Genomic DNA, 13,123 nt, shown 5'->3' with positions numbered 1-13,123 from the left:
TGGGCCCCTGTCATTCCCTGTTCTCAGTTTATAGGTAATCTCTTCAGTGGGCCTTTCATGACCACCCCATCTAAAGTAGCCGCACCACCTCCTTCCCCTTCCACCATATCATTCCATTTCACAATGCCTTGTTTTAGGTTTTCTAATATTAACCCAAATCTGCAATATTTTATTTGTTCCCTTTCACTTAAGGGGGAAAACACAATATGCTGAGAGTTTCTCCTTGGCTGTCTTGCCTTCCAGTTAAACCCAGTGCCTGGGAGTAGGTGGCACATAGTAGGCACTCAAGAAACACTTATTGGAGTAATATGTTAATATTAACTATAGAACTTCTACAATTTTTTCAGCCTTCCTCCATTATGGTGTTCATTTCAAAGTCTGTGCTTGAAAACAAGGACTATGTTTCATTCTTCTTAGGTTCTCAGGGCCTGTGACAATATCTGGCACACAGTAGGTGATAGAAGAACAAATTAATGAATGATTGCCAGATAGAAAAACATGAGTAGGCAGGATGCTCATTTCTTGGAAGGGAGAAACAGACTACTTTGGTAGTGAGGAAATCAAAATCAGAGCTATTCAGAACTGGAAGCAGCTACCTCACAGTGCTTTGAGTTTCCAGGTATAGAGGAAGACGAAAGACAAACTTCAATGCTACAGGGGTGATTAACTGTCAAGTAGTAGATGATGCTAGGTGACTTTCAAGGTCACTTGCCCCTCTGGGATTTTCTTGAATTATCCCATGCTCTGAGTCTCTTCCTTAAGAGTGAGATGCATCGATGGTCATCTGATAGAGGAGCAGAGGTTGGAGTCACATGTATTCCTTCCATGGCGGAACAGTTTCATCAAACTTATACTGCTAGAACCTGATTACATCTGGGAATTTATACCATTTACAACCAACAGACGAATTTAAACGCAAATAAAAGCGCCTGTTGAGCTGTTTGTCAGGGCACCGGGATGGAAAGCATGATAAGAAAATATTTTGTGGGGGAACAGGTACTGATATGTGGACCCCAGAGTGGGAGACTTGAATGTGAACATTAGGATAAATGAATTCCACCACAGAGTAAAAGAATATTTGGTGTGTTCGCTTTGTTAACTCAATGTTGTTTATTCTTCTCAGCCACCCTAGGCAAGGTCAACATCTTAAAGAATTCCATCTTCATTTTTCATGTAACATCAGGAACAAGGAAAACTTGTTTAAAAGAATAAACTACCAGGGAAAGAAATGGAAGTTTTCATTACTGGAATCCAATAATATTATCTTTATGTTGAATAAGCCTAGGATTTCAAACCATTGTGTGTGTGTGGTTCTTTTTATTTTCCCCCTTCTCTCCTGAGGTTTAGGATTAATCTGATTGAGAAGGCTTCCGAAGATATATGCTTCAATTTCCCTGATTTTGGTAAACAAGAGGCTTCTTTAGAGAAGGGATCTATTAGACCCTTAGAGGTAGGATGGATGCCTCGTGACATGTGAAGTTAAAATTTCAAAATGACCCTTTCCCAGCACTAACATAATTGACTTAGAAGGAGGGAAGGATTCCTCACCATGTTTGGCCTGAGGGCCATTACAGAGTCTCACCATCCCAACATTTTTCACTCAAATGTCCTCAGGATGGTCATTATTCTAATTCTTCCATGTCTGTGGCTCTGCAGGTTGCCTTGTCTATTATTCATTAAGCTGGTTTCCATCTGACCCTGGCTCAGCCATGAAATCCTTACCTTTTCCAGCTGCTTTTTGTGTCTTGAGAATTACTTTATTAATGACTTTGGCATAAAGGGTAAAGAGGAGCGCCTGAAGGGGACTAAATAATTTGAGATGAGTATCGAGAAAGAATCAAGTCCAGGTCATCTAGACCAAGAATCAAAATATATTTATAAAAATAAATGAAATTGCAGTTGATATATCTGGGTAACCATCAGAATCAACTGTAGACCTTTCAAAAAGCTACTTCATGGGCCCCATCCTCGAGATTTGAAAATAGGAGGCATGAGAACTAGTTATACATGCTGAAGATAATAAAGCAAAGAGAATAAATTATAATAGTCATTTCTTAATGGAAAGGTCTTCAAATGGGGCCCTTGATTTTTCTTTTAAAATGCACTTTAAAATATAAATAATAGGAATCAACAACCATGTACACATTACCCAATTTAAAAATAAAACATTGTAAAGCCGAAACCCCTGAGTATAATTCACATCCCACATTGCACTGCTTCCCCTCACTATCTCCACCCAGAGGCAGTAAGAATACTATCTGTGTCCTTCCTTCTAAGCCATATATAGATCTACATGTTTATAAATTTATTCGGCAGTCTATAAGCAACCTGTTATTTTATTTTATTATTTCCTGCTGTCAATAACTCCTAATCAAAAGTTTGTAACATTTAGGATCTGTTTCAGCTAAAAGGCCCAATTTCAATCAAGGCACACATTATTGTATGGGCTTTCATTCTCCATTCTGTATTTAAGGATGGGGTGTAGTCTAAAACAAATGGTTCCAGAGCACTTTAAGAGGCCAAGGCAGGAGGATCACTTGAGACCAGCCTGGCCAGTGTGGTGAAACCCCATCTCTACTAAAAATACAAAAAATAGCTGGATGTGGTGACTTGAGCCTGTAGTCCTAGTTACTCAGGAGGGTGAGGTGGGAGGATTATTTGAACCGGGGAGGCAGAGGTTGTAATAAGCTGAGGTTGTGCCACTGCACTTCAGCCTGGGCGACAAAGCAAGAGTCTGTGTCAAAAAAATAAAAATAAAACAAATGGCTCATCTACGGAGGTTGAATTGGCCACTAATATTTAACCAAAAGTACCAAATCTTTGTCACGTGATTAATTGGGCTGCGTTTGTTTGTTTATTTATTTATTTATTTACAGAATTGACAGTTTGGCCAGCCAATTATTTAGATATTACAGGTTTAAAACTTTGAAATTAGAATGAGCACATTACATGGAGTTAGAGATTTTTACATTTGATTTCCTAGGCTTCCTAGGCTTGAAACACACATAGCAAAATGGTGAGGCGGAGTAGTGGCTCCTTCAACGATTAGTTACTGAGCACTAGTATCCTATAGCAAAATGACAACAGTGAGTGACTGGCCTTACTACATCAATAAAGGGAAGAAGCTGACTGAATAATAACGCCTTACATTTAGGTGGTATTTTAGGGTCTACAAAACACTTGCCTTTCACAGGAGGTCTGACTTCACAGTGATTAAGTAGAAATCACAGGCTCTGAGCCTCAGGTGCAAAAGACAGTTTACTGAATCCTATAAAACATTGAATGTCCCTACTACATGTGCCACGTGTTAGCATTACAAATATCAAAATAAATTAAACGGCCAAATATCCACTTTGCTGTATGTCAGGGCCTCTAATTACTAAGGAGATTTGTTTGGTAGTACTAATGAAAAATTAAACACTAAAAGCATATAATTCTGCTACAAATTGACATACAGCAATAAAGCAGCATTTAGGTTAGTTAAGCTTCACCTGTGTAATACAGTTAAACAGGGATTGCCCTCTGGATATTTTTAGATGGAAACCAACATTATTCCAAGCAGAGCAAAATAATGCAGATAAATATGTGTCGAGGGTGACAAAATATTTACAAAACCTGTGCTTGAGCATCTTCCACTGTGATTACAGTATACAGAGTATTTTTAGGAACAGCCTGGTCATATGATATAATGAAGAGTTGGAATTTTGGATAGGCTCGGGTTTGAATCCCAATTCCACTATCTGTCAATTGTGCTTTTCCAGTATGTGATTTCACTTCTTTAAACCTCAGTTTCCCTAAGTGTAAAATATTAATGCCTGCTTTTGCAGGTTGTTGTGAGGACTGACGTAAGAATTATAAAACTAATGGTGAACATGTATTGAGACTTTACTATGTGCCAGGCACTATTTTACAGGGATTTACATGCAGTAATCCATTTGGACCTCACAACACTCCCAGGAGACAGGATACTCTTAAGACCTCCATTTTCTAAATTTTTGAATAAATGTGGGGGCTCAGAAAGGTTATCAGAAAGGTGACAGCTCTGGGGTTGAAACCAGGTAGTCTGGCCCCAGAGTCCTCACTCTTCATCAGTATGCTGTAACTTCCCAGCATTTTCTTCTCACCCTCATCCCTGCTTCAGGATCTCTCCCATCCCATTCACCTTAGCTGCCCTTGAGTTCGAATGAACAGGGAAAAAGTAAGTAAGAATGTGAAAATACTAGGGGACTTGGTTAATTTTTCTTTCAGTGCTTTGATCCAAATGGCATCATGCAAATTAAAGTTAGCAAACTAGAAATAGAAACACTCAGTGATTTGGTATCTACTTAGGAAAGGGCTTGAGGGTTTAGTAGGAGAGAGGAAGTTTCCCAAAGGAGACAGGCAGGCCCCCAGCCCCTTCTGCTTGGAGAGCTGGGGACTGGGGGTTTTGCCTCAAATTACCAGGAGGGAGCGAGGGAGGGGAAGTCAGAGACATTTACATGCCAGAGGGAAAGGGCTTGGAACCTCAACACTTCTCAAAGGCATCCACTCCCACATGTATACCCAAACCCATCCCCTGAGCACTGCAGTTGTTTTTGGTTTACCAACTCAGTCAAATTGGATTCATTCTGAGAGCAGAGATGCAAATTGTAAGGCAATTCTATAAGATAAAAGCTACAGCATCCTGAAGATACCAATTCTTCATGCAGTAAATACATGCATTAGGTATTAACATAGTCAAGGCACCGTTCACCATGGCTGTAATGAAAGGATAAAAGTCCTTTAGCAAATTACATCTCTCTTGAAGTGTCTTTCCAAATGAAAATAATAAGTAACAGTAAAAGAAAATCATTTTCGTCCTCAAGATATGGGTTTCTCTCTTTCTGTACACACCAAATCTTTCATAGAAATTGGTTTGGGTTGAGAGCAGCAGCCCCTACAACTGCTTATCACTCCTTCAGGAAAGCAGCTTCAGTTAACTGAAGTGTCCGTCAGAATCTCTTATGGTGTCTGTTAGGACAGAGTCTTAGGCCCCACGTCATAACTAGTGAGTCAGCAAAGTGTGGGGCAGGCAAGTTTCTGTCCTATGACTACCTTCTTTAGGTAACTGTGAAGTATTCTATCAATTTATAACCCCAACTTACTCATGATCATCTACGCATACACCAGAGGCTAAAAATGTTCGGACAGAGAGGACCAGTATTATTTTCCCCAATTAAGAAGGCAGATTTCTGAATTTTCAAGGGGTCATTTTTATAACAAGTTCAAATAAGATATTCAAATAGCACAAGTCATATAATCAGAGTAAAGTTTTCTCAAGAATTTAACCAAAAGGAAGTCATTCATAGCAAGAGAATTCAGTGTATAATAATTAAGCGAATTTGGCAGGACCACAAACCACCTCAATGCTAGTTACATCCTCTGAAAGCCTAGCAGCAACCTATTTTATAGATGAGAAACTGAGATTGAGATAAAGGGGAAGAAACATGTACAAGGTCCCAGGGCCATGATGTGGCAGGGCTGGGATTTGAACTGGGATAGACTGGTCAGATTCTATATCCATGTCCAAATCGTAGCCAATCTCTGCTACATGTACCACCTACTGAACATGAATATGTCAGTTTTTCTCCACCATCATTCAATATAATAGATAGGGTGTCTGCATTCAAAAAAACAAGGAAATAGATGTTCACAGAGGCTAAAAGGCTGATCCAAAGGTGCACAGTTAGGAAGTTAATAGGGGCTAATATTCCTAATGGAATCTCTGACTGATGCCAAAGTATGTTAACTACTAGACTTAATTAAGAGATAAAATGTCCTCATTTTCATGAATCTGAAACATTACCAAATTTTTGGGTGGAAAATTTGTTCTAGAACCACAGAAACTTCTCAGTGAAGAGAAGAGCTTCCTTTTTATCTCCTTTAATTTTTGAATTATACTTCTATAAATAATTATCTTATTCTTCTAGAGCAATCTAAAAAGTAATTTCTAATATCTCAAAAGTTATTAACAGCTACTTCCCACTACATTAATACTATAAAATTAAATTTCTAGGTAGAAGATTCAAGTACCATAAACATAGAAGAGTGTAAGCAAGCGTAATCTATAAATAGTTCTTATGACATTCCAGATTACCTGCCTGGAATAAATCTCTCTTTAATATACCTAAAACGGCCTCCCACCCAAAGATGTACATACCAATTTTTCTAAAAGAAAGCTCACATTAAACTTATTAAGCAGCTTCGCTTCTAAAGGAATGAATATGGCCTTAATGGTTTGGTTAGATGGAATTACATTTTGGAACACGATTTGAGAACTTGATTCATGGAAATTTTGCCTTTGTTAGTAACACCTGGAATATAGGAGACTTTTGATAGAGATTCCAGGAATACCCGACTGCATGCTGGAATACACATACATATCACCTTCTACTTCATGTTAACTAAAGTTAGAAACTTATGAGATTTGTTCCAACAAGCAACAAGCAAAGTTCCATTATCATCATCATTCCCTTCCCCACACAAAATAGCCATAGAAAATACAGAGCATGCTGGGCGCGGTGGCTCAAGCCTGTAATCCCAGCAGTTTGGGAGGCCGAGACGGGCGGATCACGAGGTCAGGAGATCGAGACCATCCTGGAGAACACGGTGAAACCCCGTCTCTACTAAAAAATACAAAAAAACTAGCTGGGCGAGGTGGCGGGCGCCTGCAGTCCCAGCTACTCGGGAGGCTGAGGCAGGAGAATGGCGTAAACCCGGGAGGCGGAGCTTGCAGCGAACTGAGATCCGGCCACTGCACCCCAGCCTGGGCGACAGAGTGAGACTCCATCTCAAAAAAAAAAAAAAAAAAAAATACAGGGCAGAAAAAGCCATATCATTTCCTTACCCATTGCCTGGTTCATGGCTCAGACCCCTGTAACACAATACAGATTAACAAGAGAAAAGCCGAACAAATGTATTTAATATAAGTTTTATGTGCCATGGGAGCCTTCAGAAATAAAGACCTAAAGACAACTGTGTATTTTTATGGACAGTCATGCAGAGGTATGATTGGACTATAAAAGAGTATGACTTGACGGTAATAAATTGGGGAAAACTTAACAAGGCCTGTTTGTTCAGATTCTTCTTGGCATGTAAGTAGAGGGCACAACTCCTCTGGAATGAGGGCCTTATGACCTACTTGCAGGGGTGACAGGTCAGATAATTCTTTTACGGCACACTTGAGGGTAGACAAATGGAAGAAGGTCAGAGAGCGATCTTCCTGCTTCTGTAGTTTTCTCAGTTTCCTTCGCCTTAAAATACTCAGTATGCAGAGCTAGCATATTTTGGGGGTAGCATGTCCTGAGACCTATCATAAACAATGACAAAATCCAGGTCCTCACAAGCTTACCTTCTCAAAGAATTAGAGAAAAGACAGAGGTACAGGTGCATAGCCAAACAAATAAAAGACAACGAAGAACACCTTGAGAGAAATCAAACCATGCACCAGGACAGAGAGCAGGGGTTTAAGAGAGCTACTTCAGATGAACGGTCAGGGGAGCTGTTTGGATCTGTATGGTTGAAGATGAAAGAAAAAGATTATTTCTCAAGCCTGCAGGACATCAAACTGCTGCAATAATCACCTTGTGGATGGCAGGGTTCTACTGCTTTTACACCCAAAAAGGAGAGTTAATAATCAATTGTGAAATAAGAGGTCACTTTTTCACTTCGATATTTCCCTTTCCTGACTACAAGTGCCTTACTGAGTAAGCGAGGCCACCCTTGTTCTTTGCAAAGCAGAATTTAAAGCTCCTGAAACAAAAAACCCTACAGTGGTATCATGTTCAAGAGGCTAACTCAGTGGTGCGCCTTCATTAACAATAACAACAGGTGCTCCAGGGGCAAAGACCATTACCGGGCTTATTGCTATTACCACTCAGCATGAGACAAAAATGGTTTAGAACCCAGGGATCAGGCAGAATATCAAGAATGAGACACGGAGGCAAAGATGAAGAGAACAGTCACTGTGCTTTCCATGGCAGGTTGTCAAATGCTGCCTTAAAATGTGCAACTGTGTGAATTTCAAAATATGAAATGCTCAGAGTCTTGAATTGTAGTTTTCCCAACTGGACAGCTGAATATTAAAGATGCTGCTTTGTCCCCTAGAGGGGCTGGCTACTGCAAGACTGGCTTCCAGGGGTCATAATTATGTGACCACTGCCACTCAATATTTTATCATCATACAATACTGAGGCTGGCAAATATGTATCATGGGATGTGCTTGTTAATAGTGAAGATTCCCAAGCCCCAATCACAATATTCTAAATAAGTAGGTTTAGAATAAGACCTGAGAATCAACTTTTTGTTGCTGTTAACTGATATCAAAGTTAATTTTCATGCAGGTGATAGAAAGATCACATTTTAAAAAGCAGATTCAACAACTTTAGATATGGATACTTTGTCTAAAGGACAGCTTTGGAACCTTCATTGTTCTCTGGGATTTTACGTGTGTGTGTGTGTGTGTGTGTGTGTGTGTGTGGTGGTTTTCTTTTAACCACCGTATTCTACAAATGAGTCAAGATATCCCCATTAATTCATATCAGGGGACTTCTGTGATCAGGTTGGAAACAATTGAAAGATGTGCAAAACAACATAATCTGCTGATTTAAAAAACAGAATTGCTTTTAAAAAAATCAACTTAAGCTAAATAATCAGGGTCGTGATAACAATAACCACATTCAACAATTCATATATAAGTACTAGATGTTAAGAATTAGTCCATCATCATCACCATCAAAGCTAACAAAAAAATTAACACATTTTGACCAGATAATTGGGACATCAAAAAGTAATTACTATTGGAGTTACACACTCTATAGCCATAGTTATCAGTCCAGCTAGGCTCACTGCTTATTTGTTGTGTGTGTGTGAGTGTGTGTATATTATTTTTAGTCAAGAGATAATTCAAATATCATAAAATTCGCCATTTTAAAACATACAATTCAGTGGCTTTATTATACTCACAATGTTGCACAACCATCATCACTAAGTCCACAACATTTTCATTACCCTAAAAGAAACCTGTACCCATTAGGAATCATTCCCCATTCCTTCCTTGTCCTAGTCCCTGGCAACCACTAATCTACTTTCTGTCTCTATTCAGAGCCTGTTGTATAGCAAATATTTTCTATCCTGTTTTAGAATGGCTAAATGAAATTTTGAGATCATATAACCTATCTATTCATATAAGTTTCAGCTACGCTCACTATGTACCTATTATCATTCTGTGCATTCCACTTAATACAGTTTGTGCATTCTCCCATGTTACTAGCTATGCCTCTACGGTATGACTTTCAATGGCTGAAGGAATTCTATCAAACAGATATTGCATAGTGCATCTAACCAAGCCGGTATAGTTTGAATTTACATTTGAATACTGAGTTTTAAAAAATCTGGGAACCAAGTTTAAACATTTTTGTTTTGCACTTCAAGAATTGATTTCAAAAACAAGCCACAGGTATTAAATCCTTTCTTTGCATCTGTATATTTAGAGCCTCACATGGAGGTGAGCCAGTGGGATAGAGGAAAGCTGAAAGTCTCTGTGTCTATCACCACACCCTGTGTGTAGAGCAATTAGGAGGCTAGCCCTTTTTTATGATAAGGAATTTGGTGGCTCATATGGTGGCAGTCCTTACATAAACTTTCACTTCTTAGAGGTATTTCCCAGAGATTCTATTTTAAAAGTCCCAGAATAGCTGTGTTAAAGTCAAAAGTAAAGTAAGATCAAAAGGGAACTTACGTTTATTTGGCATTGTTTGTGCGGGCATCACCTTATCCACTCACAGCTAGTCTTCGAACCATTAAACTTTATTTCAACAAAGTGTAACATTAACATCCCAGCCGGACTTGTGTCTGACTTCTAGCATCAAAAATAGAGCCTTTTCTGTGACTTAGGTGCAGGATCTACCCATATAGGAATTAGTGTTTGTATGAAAAGAGCTGAAACCCAGCTTCTGAATCAGCCAGGATTTTATTATTTTATTTTTACTACAGAAGCAGAGACTATCCTAATAAATCCTCCTTTCTTCTCCTAGCACACTTAAAAACCCATCTTTGAGCTCCACTGACTCCATTAGGTTTGAACTTTGGTATTAAGTACATAGGGAGGAAAAGAGTAGGTGTGGGGGTGACGAGAAGGAGAACAGAGAGAAGCACAGAGACAGGAAGGAAGGGAGGCAGCTTGATGCTACTGCTGCGGTTATCCCTACGCTCAAGAACAATGAAGCAAAAGCAGACTATGTCAAGAAGCAGAGGTGTGTCAAAGACACCCCAGGCTTAACATGGGTCTGCAAAAACCCACAGAAAGCTCACATGCTATTTCCTAGACACTCCTGCACACAAACCACTTTGACTTCTGTTTCCGGACTCCTTGATTTAGTTTCTGTTTTAGTATTTGCACAATAATAATTTTACTACTAAAAGTAAATGTCTTGTAAACTAATGGGAAACATATTGTTTGGCAGAGTTTATAATGTCAGGATTTATGGCTCTAACACTGAGGGTCTCTCTGACCTCGAAGATAACATAATGAAACAGCAATGTGCTGCAAATGACTCGTTGTGATTTTTTATTAGTTCTCATAATCGCCTCTTATTAATTTGTATGCACATAATAAGCACTCACCTTCACAGTCTGTCCAGCTTCGGGGCCATCCTAGAAGTAGGAAAAAACCAACAGAGGTGAGAATAGATAGATGGTATCTCCTTCTTATTCAGAAATATCACCCATTAATAATTTAGATGCAATTTCATTGTGTGTTAATTTATAGTATTCTCATGGGGACCATTGGCTTCAAATGTGTGGGACTAGACAGTTCTCCATTTCCGCCTGAGAGTAAGTGAGAAGTTATGTATAAAAATGATATAAATTATCCAGCAAGCCAACTCCTTGCTACTTTTCATGCTCTTTGCTCTTGGCTATGGTTTTAACTGCATTAAAGGAAGGCTGAAAATGTTTGGGGAGGTGAAGTATCACACCTTTTGGTTATCTTTAGATGTGGTTTAATTAAAGTCTGATTATTTTAAGCTTCTACTCAGGAAATCTGCTATAAACATAAGCCATTAAGCAAGAATATGGGGTATTTCATATGGGAAGAGTCCTCTCTGGCTATTCTGACCTTGGGGGAGACCAGTGGTAGTGTTCATTGTAGCTGGACCCTTTTCCCAACCTGGTTCCCTTTCTCTGTTTCTGAAGCTTAGTTGAAAATGAGCAAACTCACCAAGTAACCGGCCATAATAAAAAGCAAAAGCAGATACTCAGTTGGTTGAGATGGCAAAACAAGCAATAGCTCCACAACCAGAAATTCCAAAATAGAATTTGGCTTCTGCAACTTTAGCCAAGTCTGTCTACCTCTATGAGCCTGACTGATGGGGTGAGAACTCCTGCCCTGCTATGGCAAGGATTAAGTGCAACTGTGTATATCAGGGATTTTCAAACTTTGAGTCACAACCCATTAGTGGGTCATGAAGTCAACGTAATAGGTTGCAATCAGCATTACAAACAAAATAAATCAGGTGTTTTTGTTGTTGCTGTTGTTGTTGTTTTATACAGGGTCTTACTCAGCTGTCCAGACCAGAGTGTGGTGGCATGATGGCAGCTCACTGTAGCCTTGACCTTCTGGACTCAAGTGATTCTCCTGCCTCAGTCTCCCAAGTAACTGGGACTACAGGCATGCACCATCATGCCTGGCTAATTTTTGTATTTTTTTAGGGACAGGGTTTTGCCGTGTTGCCCAGGCTAATCTCAAACTCCTGAGCTCAAGAGAGCTGCTGGTCTTAGTCTCCCAAAGTGCTGGGATTACAGGCGTGAACCACCGCACCCAGCCAGAAATCAGATCTTAATAGAATAAAAACTATTAGACTGCACAGAATGAGTAAACATTGTTTTGTGAAACTCTGGTTTACTTTATCAATATAGGCATATGCATGTATTTCATATATGCATGTCAGGGGGGACATACATGATTTTGAAATAAATATATATCTTGCTGTAAGTTACAGTAAAAAAAAAGTTTGACCACATTGCATATACGAAAGTACTCTAGGTGGTAACACAAGTCAGCTCTTACATGTATGGAATTATCTTTCTAGTGAAATATGTTTCATAACCAGCAATGGTCATTTCCTATAAATGTGATTTTTATTCTTGTATCTCACTAAACATTAAGAGAGGTTTTCATTCACTGCCTTCGTTTGGCCTCTCCAGGAACACCATTTGCAACATAAGCTTGATAAACCCACTCTGAGCTAAACTCCCTGCCTAGAGGTGACTCAGATGGTTTGACATGCAACACACATACACAAAGCATTTGGGGGAAGTTTAGCTACTCTTAACACAGACATGGCAGCAAAAAAAGAAAGAAAAAAAATCTGTTTGAGAAGATGAGCACTTTTAGTTAGAGCCTTTATAACCTGAAAACACTGGCTTTCTTTATCTGGTCTCTTTGAAGCTCTATGGTAGATTGCTGAGGAGGGGAGGAAGAATGAAACATTCAGTTTAACAGGCTGGGTACAGAATCCCCACGTTTTGAAAGTGTGTCCTTCCAAAGGGCAATTACAGAGTCATCCAATTTCAGAGCCATGAAGGACTTTATGCATTGACACATCAGCCCTTTCCATAGAGGACCTGAAGGAGCTCATGGTATGTTACTACGGATTTACTCAATTCCCTATTGATGACTCACCATGGACATCCTTCTCCCAACCTGAGAAGTGTTGGTTCAACCTCTGCCTAAAAATCTCCAGTGACTGGGGATCTGATTTCTTTACTGGTTAGTAGGCCACACCCAACCAGTCAATCTAGCTTCTAACTAATCTGTGATCAACCTCTGCAGCTTGAATTAAAGACAGACAAAAGGTAAGGCCCAACCTAAGCTGCATATCACTGCCACCCTGGAATTAGAGCAGGGCTTTGTCCATGCAGTGCTCAAAAATCAGTTACCATGGAATGAAAATGATTTCTCCAGTCCCAGTGCCAGTAAGCAATCTGGAATGTCTGAATGTCCATTAAATCACTTACCCATTACTCCCACCTGCTTGGCAAAGAAGCCTCAGACATCGCCTTCGATGCTATTCCATGGTCCATCTTGGGGCCGATGGACACTAGG

At 39.5% G+C, this 13,123-nt stretch overlaps 1 protein-coding gene across 8 annotated transcripts in view; it reads right to left on the bottom strand.

Annotated features, from left to right (window-relative positions):
* FHIT (fragile histidine triad diadenosine triphosphatase) overlaps positions 1 to 13,123 on the bottom strand; it is a 1,488,394-nt gene that overhangs the window by 256,478 nt on the left and 1,218,793 nt on the right. For all 8 annotated transcript variants that reach the window (XM_073009985.1, XM_038002532.2, XM_073009982.1 and 5 more), the window contains one exon: positions 10,642 to 10,671. In XM_073009985.1, coding sequence (XP_072866086.1) covers positions 10,642 to 10,671 — 30 coding nt within the window. The remainder of the gene's footprint in view (positions 1 to 10,641; positions 10,672 to 13,123) is intronic.

Source organism: Chlorocebus sabaeus, chromosome 22 (assembly GCF_047675955.1).
Source record: "Chlorocebus sabaeus isolate Y175 chromosome 22, mChlSab1.0.hap1, whole genome shotgun sequence".
In the NCBI taxonomy this organism is placed as follows: Eukaryota; Metazoa; Chordata; class Mammalia; order Primates; family Cercopithecidae; genus Chlorocebus; species Chlorocebus sabaeus.
Note: the sequence above shows the minus strand (reverse complement) of the source record. Positions and strands in the feature narration are given on the sequence as shown.